The sequence below is a fragment of the Bos indicus genome, chromosome 18, assembly GCF_029378745.1.
Source record: "Bos indicus isolate NIAB-ARS_2022 breed Sahiwal x Tharparkar chromosome 18, NIAB-ARS_B.indTharparkar_mat_pri_1.0, whole genome shotgun sequence".
Classification (NCBI taxonomy): Eukaryota; Metazoa; Chordata; class Mammalia; order Artiodactyla; family Bovidae; genus Bos; species Bos indicus.
The window spans coordinates 5793452-5815018 of NC_091777.1; the positions used below are offsets into that span (position 1 = coordinate 5793452).

At 48.7% G+C, this 21567-nt stretch overlaps 1 protein-coding gene across 1 annotated transcript in view; it reads left to right on the forward strand.

Annotated features, from left to right (window-relative positions):
* The window catches only part of VAT1L (vesicle amine transport 1 like), a 166410-nt gene extending 145702 nt beyond the window's left edge, over positions 1-20708 (forward strand). Inside the window, exons 8-9 of the mRNA XM_019980143.2 lie at positions 15486-15569; positions 18157-20708. Of these exons, the coding sequence (XP_019835702.2) occupies positions 15486-15569; positions 18157-18255 (183 nt within the window). The 3' untranslated portion in view covers positions 18256-20708. The remainder of the gene's footprint in view (positions 1-15485; positions 15570-18156) is intronic.
* The last annotated feature ends 859 nt before the right edge of the window (positions 20709-21567 follow it).

Sequence of the window (21567 nt, forward strand, 5' to 3'; positions counted from 1 at the left end):
TGAACCCCTGGTCAGCTTGTCTCCTTTGCTGCCTCCCCTCCCCAACGGCTTTTCTGGAGTATTTTAAGGCACATCCCAGACACGATGTCATTTCATCTAACAATATTTCATCAGCCGTCTAGGTGAAAATCCTACTCCTTCTGCCTACACTGCCTGTGACCTTGGGCAGATTAATTAACCTCCCTGGTCCTCCTGTTCCGTGTATGTAACATGAGAATAATCATGGCACATCCATCAGAGGGTTACAATGAGGAGCAAATGGACTATTCTGCAAAAAACACTTGATGCTTGGCATTTGCCCAGCTTGTGTGCTAAGTGGTTGGTGTTAGCCATTAAAATCACCATCATACCATCATTATCATCATCTTTACTGATGTTAGCCATTAAAATCACCATCATTACTATTTTCCTTACTGAATCTACTGCCCAAGTCCCAAGCATTTGAGACACAAGAGACATACAAATGTATCGACCACTAATCATAGCTCTGGCAGTTGAAGGAGAACAGATTGGAACGTGGAGACACTGGAGCCCCAGAGATCAAATAGGAGGCTGGAAAAGTCATCCCGGAGGGAGGTGATGGGGCCTTGAACTAGACAGTGAAGGAGGTGGAGAGAACACACCGGGAGGTGAGAGCAAAGACCTGCGGGGGGTGCTCGCTGCAACTGAGGTCGACTTTGGGTATCGGTGACTGGAGAGAGACAGCTAAGGGAGGGAAGAGGTGGGACGGTGAAGTGTCCTCTGAGAGCCTCTGTCTTTTCTGCACTGGTTGAGGGACATCCTGGGGAGGCGCGCGGCGCGTGAGGCTGCTGATTACGGCAGCACACGGCTTCCCTTGCGCAGCTGGTGGTGTGTTTCACTTTGAAGCCACTTACACAACTCTGTGAAAGGCTCCAGACCCCCCTGAGCTTCCGTCCCCCTCCCCCCTGTTCTGCAACCTCCCTTCACTGTCCTGGTAATCAAAGTGGAGGTGGTGCTTTACCCACCACCACTTTTAAAACGTATTCTCCATGAATACATGCTCACCGTGGACTTTTTAAAAAAGACACACACACAAACATGATCTCGCTTGTATGTGGAGTCTAAACTGGCAAAATCACAGAAGCAGAGAGCAGAGGGTATGTACCAGGGGTTTGGGTCGGTGACAGAAGGAGAGGTGGTGGTCAAAGGGAACAAAGTTTTATGCAGGATATGTAAGTTTTAGAGATCTGCTAATGTGGCGTAGTGCCCATAGCTAACAATACTATATAATGTACTTAACGTCTGCTACAAGGGTAGAGCTTATATTAATTGTTCTTGTGTATGTGTGCTCAGTTGCCCAGTCATGTCTGACTCCTTGTGATCCCATGGACTGCAGTCCACCGGGCTCCTCTGTCCATGGGATCTCCCAGGCAAGAATTAAGGGATCGTCGCAACTCAGGGATTGAACCCGCATCCTCAGCATCTCCTAATTGTTCTTACCCCCAAATAATAACTGTGATAAAAAGAGTGAGAGAGAATGGTGAGGGGTGATGGATATGTTTATGGCCATGACGGTGGTGATGGTTTCACAGGTGTACACTTATCCTCAAGTTCATTGAGTTGTAACCATTAACTATGTACAGCTATTTATATGGCAATTATACTTTAATAGCGTGGCTTAAAAAATAAAGATAGAAAGACCGAGATGTGCTCTGGGCCCCAGCACTCGGATCTGCCTGATCTTTGAGAGACCCGCTTCCTGGGGTTCAAATGGGAAGAGGCATTTAAGGTTCCTGCTTTTGCAAACCAGGAAGAGTGCACAGAGACATGGACAACAGCCATGCTCCAAACCACTTGGCCTCAGGAGCCAGTGACCTCTGAGAACGTGGCTGTGTGTTTCACTCAGAACCAGTAGGCCAGTCTGGATTCTGCACAGAGGGCCCTGTGCAGGGAGGTGACGCTGGAGAATTATACAAATGTGGCTTCCCTGGTGTCTCCAACCCCCACATTCGATCTGGTCTGCCAGCTGGACAGAGGGTAAGCTCCAGGGGACCCCAATACCTGGGAAGCAGAGGTTTTGAGATGGCAAGTCCCCCATCAAGACAGGGGAGCTAACGGTAGGACCCTACGAATGTAAGGAGCCTGGGGAAGGCCTGCGTTCCAACACCACCCTGACCCAGCATCAGAGGATCTGCACGGGGGAGAAGCCCTGTGCGTGTAAGGAGTGTGGCAGGCTTTCTGTCGGAGCGCCACCTACCTGCAGCACCGAGGCTACGCACGGGGGAGAAGCTAAATGGGAGGAGTGCTGGAAAGGTTTTGGGTGTAGGTCACTTTTGTATTGTCCAGCGGCGCATCCACGCCCAGGAGAAACCCTGGGAATTTTCTCGTGTATGATACAGTCGTAAAAGTGAAAGTGAAGTCGCTCAGTTGTGTCCGACTCTTTCCGACCCCATGGACTGCAGCCCACCAGACTCCTCTGTCCATGGGGATTCTCCAGGCAAGAATACTGGAGTGGGGTGCCATTTCCTCCTCCAGGGGATCTTCCCAACCTGGGGACTGAACCCGGGTCTCCTGCATTGAAGCCAGGTTCTTTACCGTCTGAGCCACCAGGGAAGGCCGATAAGGCGTAGCTGGACTCTAACGCTTTGCCGCGGTCCTTACACTTGAAGGGCTTCTCCCCAGTGTGGTTCCTCTGGTGCCGAAGGAGCTTTGAGTTACATCGGAGGATCTTCCCACATTCTTTCCATTTGTAGAACTTCATGCCGCCTCGAAATAGCAGATGGGGATTCAGACTGGAAGCCTGACACAGGGCCTTACTTTCAAAGCCCGAGTGCTGAGGCAGATCTGAGAGACGCCCTCCGCAGGCCTGCGGCGGCCTCTGTGCCCTCAGAGGCTTGCTCCTCTGCTGCCTGCTGCATGGACTACGGTGCATGGGAAAGCCTGCAAGTGCCACGGCTGCCCGTCCGGCGTCAGCACGTGCAGCCTGTGGAGGAGAAACGCAGCAGGCTCTGGGCCGGCCCTGCCGCGGCCCCGGGGCCCCTGCATCCGCCGCTCGCGGGGTCTCTAGGCCCGGGCGCTGCTCCGGCGGGGCGGGGCCGCGCCTCACACCGTCTTCATTCCTGCTTCCCCGCCCGTGTTCACGCTGCTGCCTCAGGGGTTCTTTCTTCCCCCATCCAAGTAGTACGTGTCTTCCGGGGTCTTCCTCCCGCCGCGAAGCCTTCCCCAGCTACTCTGACCCCTTCTCCTCACCACTGACCCCACTCACTGTGGCCTCTCTCTTGGCACATCTCTGGAGGTTAGAGCAGATCTCTAACCTACCTTCAGCTTGATCTGTAGCTTTTACACTGTATCTGTGTTCTTACTATTTCAGCATAAACTCCATTGTAATTGAAAAAAAAAAAAAAAGATAAAAAACAGGAAAAGTATATTGGAGAAAATAAAAACTAGCCATAATCCTGCTACAGATATATCCAAGGTAGTTGGGTTGATATAAGCTCTCTTTTATTCTTTATATTAATATGTATTCTATGAAGGTATGACCACATTGAGTATATAATTACTCTTTCTCCTTAGCATGTCAATAAGAAATGGGATGAGGTGACCTTTCAGGGTTATCCTATAATTCCCTTAACCATCCTGAAAGACATTGATAGACATGTTTTGCTTCCCACTTTTTCCTTTTAAATATCAAATAAGAATTTAGTAATATTCAGTTAGTGAATGTTTTACGCATAAAGCTTTACTCAAGTTCCTTAATTTTGCTTCTTTGAAAAGGCTGCTGCTCCCAGTAAACCCAAGGAAAGAATCACGTATTTATCCTCCCATTCCTATAGGAGCTGTTCACCAGTCATAATCAACTAAACAGATGAAGGGGCATGGCTCCTTATAAAATGAAGGCAGGTAATAAATGAACACAGAGTCTTGGAATCGGAATTTCACAACCCCCACTAAATTAACGGGTCTGGGCTCTGAACATCAGGAAAAGAGGGCCAACCAGCCACGTGTGTCTCCCAGAGGACACAACAGCGCCCACAGTCTCAGTCTGATCAGACCTCCCACCAACCTGAAGGAAATGCAGAGCACAGGGGGCCCTGCTGGACAGTACTGGTTGCCTGCAGTTCACAGAATCCAGACCGTGGGAAGGAAACCACCGCCAAGCAACCCAGACTTTTCGACCTGGAAGGAACAGCAGCAATAATGAAATAGGACAGCCTGTAGATTTAAAAAGACCTGAAGGTGTATGTTTTTTCAAATGGCACAAGACAAATCGCTGGTGCCTAGGGATGTACTGCGGCTGCTGCTGTTGCTAAGTTTCTTCAGTCGTGTCCGACTCTGTGCGACCCCATAGCGGCAGTCCACCAGGCTCCCCCATCCCTGGGATTCTCCAGGCAAGAACACTGGAGCGGGTTGCCATTTCCTCCTCCACTGCATGAAAGTGAAAAGGGAAAGGGAAGTCATTTAGTCCTGTCCGACTCTTAGCGACCCCATGGACTGCCGCCTACCAGGCTCCTTCGTCCATGGGATTTTCCAGGCAAGAGTACTGGAGTGGAGTGCCATTGCCTTCTCCTAGGGATGTACAGTTAGGTGAAAAACGAAAGAAATACGAGGAAGTGGTCGCTCTAAAAGTCAGGATGCAGTGGTAACATCTGGGGAAGGGGAGGGAGTTGGGGCTGTGACAGAACACACAGGGAGGCTTTGGGGACGTCCAGCAAAGTTGTTTCTTTACCTGCGTGCTTACAAACTATACATGTGTGGCTGTCTGTGTATGTGTTTTATTTTATAATTTGAAAAAAGTTTAAAAAGAAAAACTTAAAGGTGTTAGTACCTGTCTCAGCTTGGATAGGTGTGTCCTTCAATTCATGTCCTTCCCTGAACCTTAGAACACGAGTGTGGAGCTAGGCTCGCTGCAGATGTATTTCAACACAGCTGAGCTGCAGAGGGCTGAGCTCAGATGAGGTCATCCTGGAATAGGATAAGCCCTTAATCTGATATGAGCTGTCCTTATAAGAAGAGGGGAGACACAGAAACACAGAAAGGAAGGGCACGTGATGACGGAGCCAGAGATGGGAATGCTGTGGCTGCAAGCCAAGGACAGCAAGCATTGTCAGCAACCCCCAGAAGCTAGGAGAGAAGCTGGAAAAAGATTCTTCCTTGGAGCCTTTGCTAGGAAGCCATCCTCCTGACACCTTGATTTCAGGCCTTTAGCTTTCCTGAAGCTTTCTTCATGCACTGAGCAGAAAGCAAGTTGTCTGATGTCCACACAGGTGTGCAGAATCAAAGCTGAGATAATTCATTCTCAGTTGCCCTAGAATGAGAAGGGCTGTAACTGTGACTCTCTGCTACTTTCCTACATGCAGTGATGTTTAAGCCAAGTGCCAAACAGGTCCTATCCAGATATTAAAACATGGTACACCAGACCCCACCCCTCGCAGAGATCTTAGCCCTCCTGGGGAGGGACTGGTCTTTCTTATTTCTCGCTGTGAGTCAGTCAAGCCCAGAGCCTCAGTTGTGGTGGGCAGTGGATATTTGTTACATGAAACACCATTTAGGTCAAGAGTCTAAAACATCAGACCCCCAGGATCGCCTGGAGTGGCATGCCTCTGCATTCTCAACAAACAGGTCTAAGCTGAAGCCAACACACTTTTCTAAAAATGTATTTAACTGGAGGATAATTGCTTTACAATATCGTGTTGGTTTCTGCCATACATCAACATGAGTCAGCCACAGGTATACACATGTCCCCTCCTCCCTCTGGAACCTCCCTCACGTCCCACCCATCCCACCCCTCTAGGTTGTCACAGAGCACGGGGTTTGAGCTCCCTGTGTCGTCACAGCAAATTCCCGCTGGCTGTCTTTCCTACACATGGTAAAGTGTATGTTCCCATGCTACTCTGTCAGTTTGCGCCCCCTTCCTGCCCCCACTGTGTCCACAAGCCTGTTCTCTATGTCTGCCTCTCCTTTGCTGCCCTGCAAATAGGTTCATCCGTGGTGACCCCCTGGATACAGGTTGTCTTCCGTCCACATTTTACGAAAACCTGACCTAACCAATGAGTGTTTTGAGGTCAGAGACCATGCAGCACCCACCGTGTGCCACAGTCTCTTCCTAGTCCTGAGGATGGAGCAGAAACCAGGCTCTGGGGGCGAGTCCCTGGCCAAGGTGTCCTGTGCGCACCGTGCAGGGGCAGGCGTCTGCCCTTGCATGGGAGGTATGGAGAGCGGACTGAGACCTCACACCGTCCCAGCTAGAGCCGATTCTTTCCCTCCAGGGGGCATCTGGCAAATGCCTGGGGACATTTTCCTTTGTCACAAGGGGGTGCTACCGGCATCTAGTGAGTAGAGCTCAGAGACGCTGCTACATGTTCTGTGATGCACAGGACAGCCCCCGCAACCAATTCTCTGACTCCAAAAGTCGGTGCTTCCTAGGTTGAGAAACTCTTGAAGAGAGAGTGGAATTAAGTGTTACAACCCAGGAGCAACAGGGTGCGTGTGGAAGTGCGGAGGAAATACCACACCCTACAGGGCGCCCCTTGGCCCCTCCTCTCCAGCTCCTGCCTCCTCCCGGCTCCACACACCACGCCCTGGGGCTTCACAGGGCTCGGTTTGAAGCTGACATCATCACATCCCACAGCTTGACTTGGCACAAGCCACGTCACCTTGCCAGACCTCAGTGTGATCTCAGCTCTCCTCTGCAAGCAACAGGGGCTCCAAGAGAAAAGAGAGGCTATTTGTCCGTACCCTTGATTGACAGTCTGACAAGCTACCTCTCCCCTCACAGAGATCGGGCGCGGAAAGTGCTCTGCTTGGTGAAGCGCCTGCTGAGCATCTGTCACGTGCTGGCTGCTGTGATGAGAGCCAGCATTGACCCCCACAGCCCCAGGGGGATGCACCGACACTGCCTTGCCGTTTACAGTTACCTGAGTTTCAGCTTTGGCCCTTTCCCTGAGACTCTCACCTTCTTCTAATGTAACCTGAGGGCAGGTTATATCACTGCCGTCCAGAGCCTAAAACCTTCCTTTCCTTCCTGTCTTAGTGGAGGACCCACAAGATCCCCTTCAAAGTAGTGGAGGACCAACTTTCTGCTGGAGTGCTTTGCTTGCAAATGCCTCTTATACAAACACAGTTACTCTTCTATTTCTACTCCTTGAATCCTGCAGTCCCCAGACAAGCTGTCCCAGGCGTATCTGCCTCTGTTGGCCACCGCTCATTTTGCACCCTGGACATCCTAACCCTTATCTAAATGACAGCCATGTCTAGATGAGACAATGTCATCTCAGTTCCCTTAGGTACAAAAATGCTCCCCAAACAGCCTGCTGCTGCTAAGTCGCTTCAGTTGTGTCTGACTCTCTGTGACCCCATAGACGGCAGCCCACCAGGCTCCCCCGTCCCTGGGATTCTCCAGGCAAGAACACTGGAGTGGGTTGCCATTTCCTTCTCCAATGCACGAAAGTGAAAAGTGAAAGTGAAGTCTGCAAACAAGCCCTTTCTATGGAAGTCTAAGGAAAGGTCACCTCTGCCTTCTAAACTGTAGTTTCCTAAATGCCAGCAGCTCTGGCCATCATCCCTTTGGAAAGATGAGAACTTTCAAGATTTTGAAGGGTCTTTGGCCTCCTTGTAGTTCTAACCCTTTTCCATAACTTCCACATTTCACCGTTTCAGGGGAAATCCTTCAAGTGTCATGGAACGCAAAACCTTCAGGTGTCATTATCCATCAGGGAATGAATAAAACTAGTATTATCTGGAGGCAAGGGGATGACCTTATTAGTGAGGAACTAGAGTCCTCCAAGCAGGAATAAGAGTTTCTCTCCCTGGCTGGAGGATTTTGCTAAAGGATTGGAAGCAAGAATCAGTTGACACAATATTCTGTAAGTTCTACCACTGCTGTGTGGGATTTCAGGAGTGGCAGGAGCTCAAGCGATGATGTAACCCATCTGCAGCAGACTTGAGAATCTTAATTCAAGAGGATTTTGAAAGCATCGTCACCAGCATCGCCCTCAGAGTTCTGGTGGCTGTCAATGACTCATTCTTGGAGCAGAGCAATATTTCCTTAAACTCTTAATATTTCTATGTCCTTCTCCTTGGCTGAGTGACAAACTTCTTGACCTTCAAGTCTCAGTCCGTAAGTTCATTCCTGCCAAGAGTTTTCCCCTGATTTTCATCCTTCTCCTAACCCCAATTGCTTCCTCTTCTGTGCCCGTCACACTTCAAACATCTCTCTTACAGATTGTACAGCAGATATTTTTTTCTGCAGGGAACAAGAATCATTTCATGCGTTTTTTTTTTTAATCTTCCCCCCAGACCTCACTTATATGTTGGAATAAGCGTCCTCGAAGTGTCCAGCTTAATTCTATTCCACCATCCAAATTTGACACTGGGGAGCACTGTTAAAGAAAATCAAAGAAATGTTGGAGGCATTTCACTAGATTTTTTTTTTTTTCATCTTTTGCTTTAGTTCAAAATACAATTCGACTAGAATATACAGTGCAGCTTGATTATGGGTTGTAGGTTTCTGCAGAACAATTCTGGCTTTTAACTCAATGTTTACTTCATTTGAACTCCTCATGACCGCAGTGCATACTTGATCATCAGTGTCAACGTCATCTAGGTTCCCAGGGAAAAAAGGACCAGTTGCTTCATCTGATTCTACTGTCTTGCTGTTTTGTCTTCCCTTTCCCTCACTCTCCAAATATCCTGTCCCTCTTCTAAACCCGTGTTCCTACCAATGGCCCTTTAAAAATCTTCTTGGACCATCCACACTATTTTGTGGCCAAGCAGACACTTCTTTTAAAATGACGACTTACTGCCTCCTTCTATTGACAATATTTGGCTTCCACGCAGTGCCAGAACTAGAATGGGGCAAGGCACGTGACTAGGGTGCAAAATTTAAGGAAGCACTCACTCTTGGGTGCTAAACCACCACTCAAATGACCTTGGGAGTGAGCACCCCCTTAAATGCCCCACCTTAACCCATGCCTTGCATCATTGCACAGATCCATTTGCATCTAATCCAAACAGGAACTGTGTTTGATTTTTTTCTCCACCTTCCCAGTGGGTCAATCCATGATTCTGGACATTTTACTTTTTCAGTCACTCTTCCATATAGGTCAAAATCTCAGGGCTCACTCACTTTAGATTCTCACAGCTTCTCGACAGAACATAAACCCCAGATTTCAAGTCTACCTGCACTGAATGTGTTACTTTTCCACACCCACTTTGGATTTTAAGCAATCATCCATTCCCCCCAAAGATGAATGCCGTTAATATGAGTCATCTTCCAAATACGAATTGGGTAGATGTGCTTCTTAATTAGAGTATTACTCATTTCTTCCTTTTCAAAGCTTTTAATTTATCATCTAATAGACACAGTGATCCATGGAATAATCCATCTTAATTTTTTTTCCTCTTTTAGATGGCTAGGCTTATTACTATTCATAGCACAAGCCAAATGCTTTGGTTATTAAGTGGTATCATTTGTACTCTAATGAATTTGTGCCTTTCACAACATGGAAAAGGAAATGAAATATTGGGAAACATTAAATGAGACCCCAAACAAAGATGGAGCATCATTAACCCTCATTGCTCAAGCATGAAGGAACTGACCAGTCTGAAGATGACTGGAGGGTGTAGATCTGTGTGAGCGGCCCTGGACAACTGCACCCTGGCAGGCTCTGGAATGTACTGCCAACATCCCCAGCCAACTTCCCCAGCATCTTGCCCGATGCTCACTTTTGTTCTCTGTCCTCATGTCCGCTGGCCTCTTTGCAGTCTCTTCTTTCATACTTTGTCCCCTCTTCTTGCGATGGTCCTCTCCCTTCTTTTCCTAGTCATGTTTCTACTCATCCTTTAAAACCCAGCTCAACTGTCGCTTCTTCAGAATTTTCCATGATCTTCCCAACCAGGTCAGTTCCCCTATCCACGTTCTCTTAACACCATCTCAGAATTACCCAGTGGCAAGCCTACATTTATTTGAGTCATTTTGATTAAGACCATGAGCTTCATGATGGCTGGGATCTTGTGGGTTTGCTCATCGTCATTTTCCGCAACTTCCAGAAAACCACTTCTCCTAGATCCGTTGCAGGAGGAAAGAAGAACGACCACAGCTAGTGTTCCTCTGTGAACACAGTCTGAGCCAATCACGTTTCCCCAGGGGTCATGCGTGGACACCAACTTGAATGCTACGGGACTTGGTTGGAACGCAAACTAGGGATACACGACCAACTCTGATGGACTGTCACCCACTGGGGTGAAATAAACAATTTTTAGATCGTGGAACTCTTCTTATGACGACTAGCCTGTTTAGTAAGTGAAACTGTGATTCCTTCTGGACAGAGAGAGTGTCTGTTTCGACCACCACTCCGCACACAGCTCCTGGAAAAGGGCTTTGGCACTGTTGGCTGAGTGACCAACCGAATGAACAGGTGGACAGAATAACATATCAAGAAGATGGGGAGCAAAGAGGTGAAGCAGCTTGCTGGAATGATGTTGCTGAGTCAAAGCAGAGCCTGGGAAGTGGGGATATCACGCCTGCCTCCTGCCACCATCCTCTCGGGCTGCAGAATCCAGCTGCTGAGACCAGCTCTGGCCAGCCCCACAGCTGGGATCCTGGCTGCAGTCAGTCCATCTGTCCCGCAGCTGGCAGGGGTGTCTCAGCCTGGGTGGGGGACCACGCCCTGATTATGAGCAGACTGCACTGGGCCACCCTGGCAGCCACCAAGCATGCCGCCTGGGCCAGGGGCTCTGGAACGTGGCATGGATCAGACAGAAACCTCTGGGCAGGCTCAGCCGTGTGATGTCTTACTCTCTGCACAAATCGACTCCTTTGTTCGTTCATTCGTTCGTTCTGCAAGCTGTCATATGCCAGACGCTCCTTTGCACTGGGATCCCTGAGGTTGGTGTCATTGTCATGCCATCCAGGCTGCACTCTCCAATACGGCAGATGTGAGCAGCTGAAGTGCAGCTGGTCTGAACTGAGACATGTGCTAAGAGGAAAGTACACCCTGGCTTCCAAACACTTAATATTTCATCCATAGCTTTTATTATATTGAGCATACATTGAAATGATAGTATTTCAGATAGATAATGATGCTGCTGCTGCTGCTAAGTCGCTTCAGTCGTGTCCAACTCTGTGCGACCCCATAGACGGCAGCCCACCAGGCTCCCCCATCCCCGGGATTCTCCAGGCAAGAACACTGGAGTGGGTTGCCATTTCCTTCTCCATAGATAGATAACAGATAAGATAATAAGATTATAGGTATAAAGTATATAAGATAATAGATAATAATCTAGTTAAAGAAAATATATTATTAAAGTGAATCTCAGCAGCTTCTTTTTACACTTCTAATTGGGTCTAATTGGGGCTTCCTAGGTGGTACTAGTGGTAAAGAACCCAACAAAACCCAAAAAAACCTCCTGCCAAAAAAACCAGGAGACATAAGAGATGTGGGCTCGATCCCTGGGTCAGGAAGATCCCCTGGGGGGCACTGCAATCCACTCCAGGATTCTTACCTGGAGAATCCCATGGACAGAGGAGCCTGGCGGGCTGCAGTCCATAGGGTGACAAAGAGTCAGACATGACTGAGCAACTAACATTTTCACTTTCACAGACAGAAATGTAGAAATAGGTGAAATTAATTTTAATCATATGTTTTCCTTTACCCAGGATACTTAAAATGCTATTGTTTTGAAATTTTTAAATTAATGATTTTAATTGGATGATAATTCCTTTACAATATTGTGGTGGTTTTTGCCATACATCGACATGAATCAGCCATGGGCACACATGTGTCCCCCATCCTGAACCTCCCCACCGCCCTCCCCACCCCATCCCTCTGGGCTGCCCCAGAGCACTGGCTTCGGCGCCCTGCTCCATGCATTGAGCATGTACTAGCCATCTCCTGACATGAAGCAGAGAGTCTGCACTCCTTTTTATTATGATTAAATCACTGAAGTGCATTGTGTATTTCACACTCCAGCACATCACAGCTGGGATGGCCGTGGTTCAAGTGCTCAGTGTCGCGTGCTCAGTGGTCACTGTGACAGGCTGTGCCACATTGGCTGGATGTTCCTCCTGAATGCAGTGGGGAGAGGCTCCAAGCAGAGGTGTGCTTTAGAAAAACTCCCTGGCAGCCACAAGGCAGGTCAGCAGCTTTCTGAACGTTGTCACTTCCATCTTCTGGGCACTGTCACCCACGCAGGTGCTTCACATAAACTGGCAACTTGGGAGCAACATCTCTCTTTGCAGATTTTATCTTTTGATGATGTCGCTGGAGGGAAGCTTTGGGGTGCACACAGCAGAGACCCATCTGCTCTGGTTTTCCCAGAGTCCTAGAAAGGGCAAGCTGCAGTCTCAATTCCCATGTGGTTCCCACACCATTCAGATGATGACTTGCCACAGACCCCTTCGATTTTTCATCTTCGGGTTTCTCCTCTGTTGAAACTCTGATGCCTGCCTGTGGTCACCTAAGAGGCTTGAGGTGCAGATAAAATGAAGCAACATGTGTAAAATGCTTCACGCTGTGCTTCATAAAGAATTGATCAAAAAACGGTACTGAGTTTCTTTCCCTCTGAGAGCTGTCATAAAAGATTCTTCCCACCCCCAACAGCAGCCCAGGAGGACTGTAAACTCAAACAGCATGACTGGGGATCAGATTCCTAATCCTTTCTCCATCCCCCATGTATGGAACTTCAAGGCGTCAGTTCATTTCAGAAAGCAATCTACAAAAAATATGCAGATTAGAGCCAGCCCGGCAGGGAGCTCTTTTCCCAGCACCACAATCAGCTTTTCTGTCTCCCTGGGCTCTACCTTATTGGAGAAGCAGTTTAAAAACTGTTCCTAATCTCCAAGGAGTTTCCAGGTGTTTAATAACTTGCCTGGGTAATAGACAACTGAATTCTGGGAAATCATTATGTGAGCATCAAAGGAAGCGGCATGTTCTGGGCAGAACTGGGGAAAAGCATTGGTTTTTGAAGTCTGACAAAACTGAGTCAGAAACACGATTCTGTCGCCCACAGCCATGTAACCTTTGGACAAATTGCTTATGTCTTTGAGCATCAAGGTACTGATCTGTAGAATGGGATAATATGTACCTTGCAAGGGAAGAATTATACATTCCAGGTAACAATGTATTAATTATCTGTGGCTGCATGACAAATTATCCCTAAGACTTACTGACTTAAAATAACTCCATGATCTCTGTTCCTGTGGGTGAGGACTCTGGGCAGGGCTTAGCTGGGTCCTCTGGCTGCAGTCAAGGTGTCAGCCAAGGCTGTGGCCTCATTTCATGGCTGGACTGAAGGAGGATCTGCTTCCAAGCCCTCTCATTGGCTGTCGGCAGGATCCAGAGCCTGGGGGCTTTTGGATGGAGGGGATCAGCTTCTCATTGGCTGTTGGCTAGAGTTCTCCCTCCATTCCTTGCCACGGTGATGGGGGGACCTCTCCATAGAGCAGCTCACAACATGGCAATTTGTGTCATCAGAACAAGAAAGCAAGAAGAGCCAGAGAAAGAGACAGACTGCAAGACAGAAGTCAGTCTTTCATAACCTAATCAGGAAGGGACATCCCATCACTTTCGCTATACTCAGTTTGTTAGAAGCAGGTTGCTGGGTCCAGCTCACATTTAATGGTGAGCGCGGGGATGGGTCGTGGGGATACACACGGAGGTGAGTCCCAGAAAGGGGTTGGGAGCAGTTTTAGAAGCTGCCTGCCACAATATTTAAAGATTCTTAGTAAACAGTAGTTGTCAGCACTGAAATACGAAAGCACTTGGAAAGCAATGTTCATCACAGAAATGGGAGAAACCTCCTGGATTATGTACCAGGGGCAGGGAACTCAACAGTCACATGATGCCATCAGTCTACAAAAGAGGCTGATTCCGACCAACGCTACCTTGTCCAAAGAACGCGTTTAAAGATACACTGAATTTACAATGACCGCTGGTTTGACAACAGGTTACCAGATAAACATGTTTGGACATTAGAATTGAAAGGCGCCTATTTCCCCTACATCATGTTTTATATCTAAATCTCTTTCTAGTTACTGTAGGATGCCCACGTTTTTATGGAGATGTAAAGATATGCACCTCGGTTTTCTCATTTAACTGTATTATAAAGGCATTTAATCCTACTGCAGTCTTTATAATTAGCACTTTAACAGCCACAAAACATTTCCAATCGGTAGATATATGTCAGAACTTCGGTTTACTTGACCATTCCCTTATTCTGTGACATATAAGTTGCTCCAATGTTTTGCCATTGAAAGCAATTGAGTATCTTTTCTGTGGTAATTTTTTCCCCATAATTTGAATTGTGTCTTTAGGACAAAAGTCCTACAAAAGCAATTGGAATATGCACCTCTTAATGGGTCTCTCAAGTTTTCATTCGAATGGGAAGCTGGCTTTGGTTTTTCTATAAGCAAACACTGCTCCATAAACCCCAGATTGAGTTCCTCAAAGGCAGACAGACACCCTAATTTACTTAAAAAAAATTTTTTTTTAAGATATGGCACCTAGCCTATAAGCAACAATTAGTGAATATTTGTGGATTGAATGAATGCATGAACAAAGATGTTTAAAACTGAAACTTCAGGGAAAATATTTTAACTAGATCTGTTGTTTCCTTGAAAAAAAAAATCAAGAGATGTTGCACTCCCATTTAGATTTTACTGCGATGCAGAGGATTTATCCACGCCAAGCTTGGCGTTGTTACCATTTCCTTCTTTTATTTCATCCCCACAGCACCCCCGAGTGTTCATTTTCCATACGGCAACAATGAAATGCTGGAAGCCCCCATCACGCTCCATCCACACCTGCCTTTGCAAAGGGGGCCCAGGAGGCGTCTGTGTGCTTGTCTGACAAGCCCTCGTCACTTGGGGAGAAACAGGAAGCCCCCTCACTGGGGAAAATGCTAGTCTGGAGACGCCTCCACTCGGGTGGGAAAAATGTTCCTGGGTCATGGGCCATTTTAGCCAAACTGCGAACCAGATTATGTAACATTGGAGTAAGCTGGGCACAGATGACCCTAGAAAAATAATTTTACAATTTTATTGGTCAAAATTTGCTCTGGTTAATGGGCCCTGACACGTTCTGCAGCATGTAACTCTTGGAACCCCACAGGCCTTTCCTCCCCCAGTTCTTTTTCCTTTTTTTAAAGAAACGTTCCTCTTTTCATTTCTGGAGCTATCACGCTCATTTTTTTAGACCCAGGAAACCTAACTGCTTGCATAACAACAGAGTGTGAGTGACAACCAGAATTTAAGTTGGGAACCACCGCCGGTTGAGCTGCTAAACCTGGACTGCAGCGCCCCCTGGTGGGCAGCGAGTGGTTTGGCTTGTCCAGGTCCTCTCGTCACCTGGATGGCATCACCAACTCGATGGGCACGAGTCTGAGTAAACCCCGGGAGCTGGTGATGGACAGGGAGGCCTGGCGTGCTGCAGGCCATGGGGTCGCAAAGAGTCGGACACGACTGAGCGACTGAACTAGCCTGTCACCTGGGTGACGTCTCACCTCACCTTTGTCTCCCTGTCTCCCAGGTGAAGGAGGCCATGCAGCGAATCCACGACCGAGGGAACATCGGCAAGTTAATTCTGGACGTAGAGAAGACCCCGACGCCACTGGTGAGTCAAAGGAGAGGCATCTGTTCACTGCGGCAGGAGAGGGTTTTCAGAGGCAGGCACACGTGCGGTGGAGGAGAGCTCTCTGCTCTCAGCTCTCTGCTGGGGCTGGTGGGGGAGACCCCAGGTAAGTGGGTGAGGGATTAGTCACAGATGGGATGAACGCCAATAAGGAAAGGAAAAGGCTTCGGCAAGAACATTTCCAGAGCCATCCGAGGGCAGAGGGGAGAGGACAGAAACCACAGCCCGGGCCTGTTACCTGAGCTCACTCTTGGCTACAGGTGGGAGGAATTCCTGGTAAAGGTTCATAAACTCACATTCAGATCCCCAACAGAGTGATGCCACCTGCCTCCGAGCTGCCTCCTGCTGGCCCCAGGGCTTTTCTCTTACCAGGACCACACCCTTACATGTGGGGACCCCCCCATACACACCCTGTCCCTCAGGAGTGAAGCATGTCACACACACATCCCAGACCCTCTTGCAAGGGTCCCTTGAGGGGCTCTGCAGTGTGGCGGTCAACACACAGACTGCCCCCAGGCTGCATGGATCCTGAGCCCTGCTCTGAACCCCTGCATGACCTGGGCAGTCGTCACTCTGGCTTCAGCTCCACTGTCTGTAAACTGGATCTGAATACGCCCTCATCAGTCAGTTACAGTGACGTGCATAAAACTTTGTTTCGTACAAACTAAGTTCTAGGAAAGATTTAACCAAGAAAATACTCGGGAAGACTTTTGGTTTCTCACATGTTTAGCTTTGGAGCTGCATCAGTGGTTGATGAAAGAGGAAGAACTAAAATCCTGGCACGTTTTAGTCCAACGTGCATGCTTTAAAAAGTGTTTCCTTGCTTTTGAAACCAGAATGTGGTTTGGGTATAATGGCCATTTCACACAATGAAGGACAGTTTAGTGAGAGGATATTTTACAACATGGAAGTGACTGATAACAATCTGGAAATAATTTTCTAAATGCTTTCTAAGTCCCAGGACTGGGCCAGCAAGTGTTTGGAGGCAGATAAGGGGTTACGGTTAGGCTAGAATCGCAGGGCTTCTGTGCACCTGTGTTCTGTTTTTTAAACCCGTGACCGAGTCTATCTCAGTCCCATCAGAGGAGGGGGTCTAGAGCCCGGCTGGACCGCTTATTGCTCTCAAGCACCGGAGTTGTTCCTGGCTTCCTGCCCTCCATTACACCTGAGGTCCTGTTGGGTGGTGGGGCTGGTAGGAAGGCCTGCTTGACCACAGGAGGATTCTCAACAGGACAGGAGCTGCAAAGCCACCTTTCTGAGTGAAAGCCCAGGCCGTACCGTGGCAGGTGTCGCTGTCCTCGTTGCTGGAGCTCAGGGGGGCTTTCACCCCTGGGACCGGAGCTGACAGCAGATGGGCCTGCGGTCCGGGGAGCATCTCTTGGCGGGAGGGGCCCGTCCCTCCTGGATGGAGACGAGGCTTGAAGGAGAGGCAGCCAGCGGTGAGGGTATTTCTAGGGAGAGCAAACAGCACAGGGTCCGGGCTCTGTGGGGCCGCGTCACCGCCCTGCAGCATGTGTGGGGGGGATGGGTGCAGCTAGGGGCTCCTGGGGCACACTCTCCTGGCAGAACGGCCACTGTCAGAGCTCAGGGGGCATCAAAGGCCCCGAGTCTGCCCCACTGAACCCACTGCAGGGAGCACACCCGCCACTCGAAACCGTCTGGGCTACAAGGCGTGGGGGCAGCAGGCTGCCCGAAGGTCCGGAAGCGGACGTGCCTACAAGCAGCGGGAACATCTGTTCTGCTGGGGCCTTCTCCTGATGGGGACGGGCGAGCACAGCAGGGCTCATCTGACACCGTGCGTAGGGTCAGAGCCGAGACGGAGCTGCTGCCTGCACACCCCGCGGCGTCAGACGGCGCCCCCGCCCCAGGCCTGGCATCTGCCCCGGGCCCCAGAGAGGGCTAGCGACCTTCTCTGCAGCCTGCTGACCTCCGCTGCCTCACGACTTCCGCTTACATGTCACCTCTGAGTCTCCCTTTGCACCGCTGCAAAACAAGTGCCAGCAATAGTTATTGCTATGGCTACTACGTCATGGCTGTTGGGAAGAGAAAAAGTGGGGTGATGGACACGAGGTACCTGCATGGTGCTGAATATGGCGTGTATACTAATAAGGAAGAACTCTCACCACTATGTGTTCACTGTTCTAAAACGCACATTGCCTTCCTGTGTGTGTCCGGCACTTTGCTAGCTGCAGGAGATAAAACGGAAGAAAGCAGGAGCCTGGGTCATCTGCCCGGTCGCTTGCAGTTCCCACAGCGGGGCAGGGTGTCATCTGTTCACAAGCCGTGTGTATAGATGGGACACGGTAGCCATGGATCCGGGCCACAGAGGCGCTCACAACAGGGGGACTGTTCCCATTAGAGAAGTCTGGGAAGGCTTCCTTGAGGAGGCGGGCTGTGTGCTAAAGGAGAAGCAGGCTTGCGCAGGCAGGAGGGTGGAGGGGTGGAGCTCCAGGGAGAAGGCCCCGCATTCATCAGTAGCCGAGAGAGAAAGTCCAGCTCCAGGTTAGACCACGAAGGAGGGGGTGGTGCCGAGAGTCAGGGGCCTATCCCTGTTTCTGTTGGATTACAGATGGCCAACGACAGCACAGAGACCAGCGAGGCGGGCGAAGAGGAGGAGGACCACGAGGGAGACAGCGAGAACAAGGAGAGGATGCCCTTCATCCAGTAGCCCGCGGCCCGGGCAGGAGGACAGAGGGATGCTCTGGGAGAAGAGGACCCAGCTGAGAAAACCCTTCTGTGCCCCAGTGAACAAACGCTGTAGTCCAGTGCGTGTCGTGTTTGTCTGCTGTCAGCCGAGCTAAAAAAAAAGCTGTTGATCACTGTTGTTTTTGAAATTAAGTGCCAAGCCCATATCACGCGGTATTACATCCCTTCCCCATCTGTGTATTTTACACTCTGCCCTCTTCTCTGTTTCAAAACCATCCATCTTTGGGTCCTTCTCGACAGTTCTAGAACAGCCTTGAAAATCGATACGAGCCCACAGGTCCGTCGCTTAGGAGGCCAGACGTGGGCAAAGACGAGTTTGGGTTGAAAGGTCCAGATCCGAGAAATCTTCGGGCCAGTGATCCTTTTTGCTGCCAGCCGCCCATGCTTCCGACAGGAGCACTTGCCGGTTTGGCCGGCAGAAAGAGGGTAGGCCGGGAGATGTTTTCACGAGCCCATTAACTGTAGGATCTCCCCAAGTCATACTCTACTTCCTCCCACTGAAGAGGCAACCTCTTCACCTTCATTCAGGTGTTTCATGGTCAAAAGGTTGGAAGACCCTCCTCCCACCCTCTGATGCTTGATCCCTTCACTGGTTCTTAACCACAAACATAGGGGAAGAGATGTGCATTTTTCAGGACAGAAGATGGGTCAACAGCAAAGTGTGAGGACCAGCCACGGGGATTCCTCCTCTGAAACCCCATCACGGGAGCAAAATCCTCTGGCTGCGTATAGATTTCATTTTAAGAAAATGTGCCAGGTGCAGGACTATTTCCGAGTCACTCCTGAGACCTGCCTCTGTTTGCACACTTGCCATGGCATTACCCTTCTTCCTCTTTTCATTTCCAGGTACTGGATAACCACCTCTACCGTAGATTCCCCTCCTCCCCCAGGGAAGACCCCCTTTTTGAGCCCTATTTGGGGGGAAAAATCAATGAGTATCTTTTTTCTTGCCAAAGCATGTTCCTACATGTAACAAACTCTAGTGATACAAAAGGTTGATGTTTATTATCTGATGCCAAATGTGCGTTCCTCTCCTCTGAAATAAAAAATCATGGTGCAGACTCTTTGCAAGACCCTGCTTTTCAGAAATCAGGGACCAAACTACTTGATCACACACCCTTGATGAACTTTCCAGCTCCCAAATTCCTAAGGAGCCCACCCCTAGCCCCACCCCACTTGATATGGCTTGAGGCGAACAGTTCCCCTGGAGGAAGAGAAAGAGAGTCAGTGAATCCATGGAGATTGCGGGGGGGTCCTCATCACCTTCTCCCGGTCCTGCTGTCCCAAGAGGTCGATTCCATCACTAGCAGACCAAGCTGCAGACACAGGAGCCCACACGGTTACCAAAGGGCTCCCACATTGCCCGATCTCTCCACCACTGAGCCTTAGGGTAGAACCCACTCTTTCCCCAAGTGATGGCAATGAATGCATCTCAGCAATTACCTGTTTTATTCCCTAAGTCCCTTTGTAACAAATGTCACCTCCCTGAACATGTGCTTTTTTTCCCCCTATCTTAAGCTTGTGATGATGACTTATTTATGCCAAATATTTATCTGAAAGAAGTGTCTCCTCACTGTACGTACACATAAGCTATGAAGATGAGAAAGGGTGGTGCCATCTGATGAGCAAAGGGACATGTGTATCTCAAAAGGAGACGCCAACATCAGCGTCTCTTCCTACCCCAGGACACGCCAGTATTCCAGGTCTTGGCCACTTTAGAAAGATCACATAGAGGTTGTATTGCCCCTTCTCCCAACACTTTTGCTAAATGCTGTGCTACTGGTCCTGTTTCTCCCACAGCCAAGTGTTCCATGAGGTCTTAAGAAGAGCCGCTATCCAAGTGGCATTCCTGGTGAGCTAGACAGAAATGGCGTTTTCTTGGGCTGGGGGAGCAGACACCTGTGAGCATCCCAAGTCTCTTCTCTGGCTGGGGAGACAGAACTGTCCGTTCAGAAGCCAAATGCCCTTTGTTATGTCCAGTGGGTTAGCATGAAAAGACCTTCTTTCCCAAGTCTGTTTCTTCAACTTTAATCACAAATTGTGCTGGTGAGTTAAAGAAAACCCTTTTGTCTCCGTGAAATACAGAAGGAGAAGAGAAAACTAGTGTTTGACCAATAAGATCAACTAATGCCATGAAGACCGGGGGGAAAAATTAAAGTATCAAAATGAACCGTTTAACACTCTTGTTTGAAGCATCTTTGCCGCCACGTGGTTGTTTTCCTGAAGGAAGTGTACAGAATGTCTCAGGTTGCCTTAAAGGAACTGTGCAGGCTTCACCGTAATGTCAGCTTGATACGAGGGAACTGAAGCATTGTCTAATGTATTTGTGGCTTTAGAGCTTTCGTTATATTGTGCCTACAAAGCAAATCATGTTTACATTAAAAAATACAAATAAAAGTATTCAGCATAGCATAACCTTGCCTGGCATCAGTTATTCTACATACACAGTTGTTGCAAAAACAGCCCTGCTATTAAAACGCAAGGCACCAGTGGCTAAAAAAGAAAACATTAAAAAAAAAAAACACATCCGAGAAGAATCCTCCAATGAGGGAACTAGAGGCTACATAGAAAAAATAGGAGTTGAGATGAGACAAGCCTTTAAAGGGGCTTCTCTGGTGGCTCAGATGATAGAGAATCTGCCTGCAATGCAGGAGACTGGGGTTCAACCCCTGGGTCAGAAAGATCCTCTGGAGAAGAGAATGGCAACCCATTCCAGTATTCTTTCCTGAAGAATCCAGTCCATGGAGTTGCAAAAAGTCAGACACGACTGAGCAACTGAGTGAGTAAGCAGAAGCTTTGAAAAAAAGCATTTAGCTCCCCTCAAGCTGAATATATATACATACACACACACACACACACACGCACGCACACACACACACACACACACACACCCCTTGTATATATATGTATATATAAAGACACTCTCTTACCCTCCCAACAACCTTAAGAAGCAGGATCCATCATTATGCCCATTTTACAGGTGCAAAAACTGAAGACAGGTTTTGCACTAAGATCACACAGCTAGGAAGTGGTGGAGCCAGGATTTAAAGCCACAGTAGAATCCTTGCTCTTTCCTGCCCCATATGCTTCCTGGCTCAAATAAGGGGTAACATACAATGCACTTCAAGTTACCATCCCTTCTCACTAGAAACTCTTCAGGGATTCCCTTTCCTCTGATTTCAGGGATACATTCGGCAATTTGTTTTGTTTTTCAGCAAATAACATGCACATCAAGAAGCATTTTTTTTTTTTTTTGGTCCAGCCTGTGATCCAA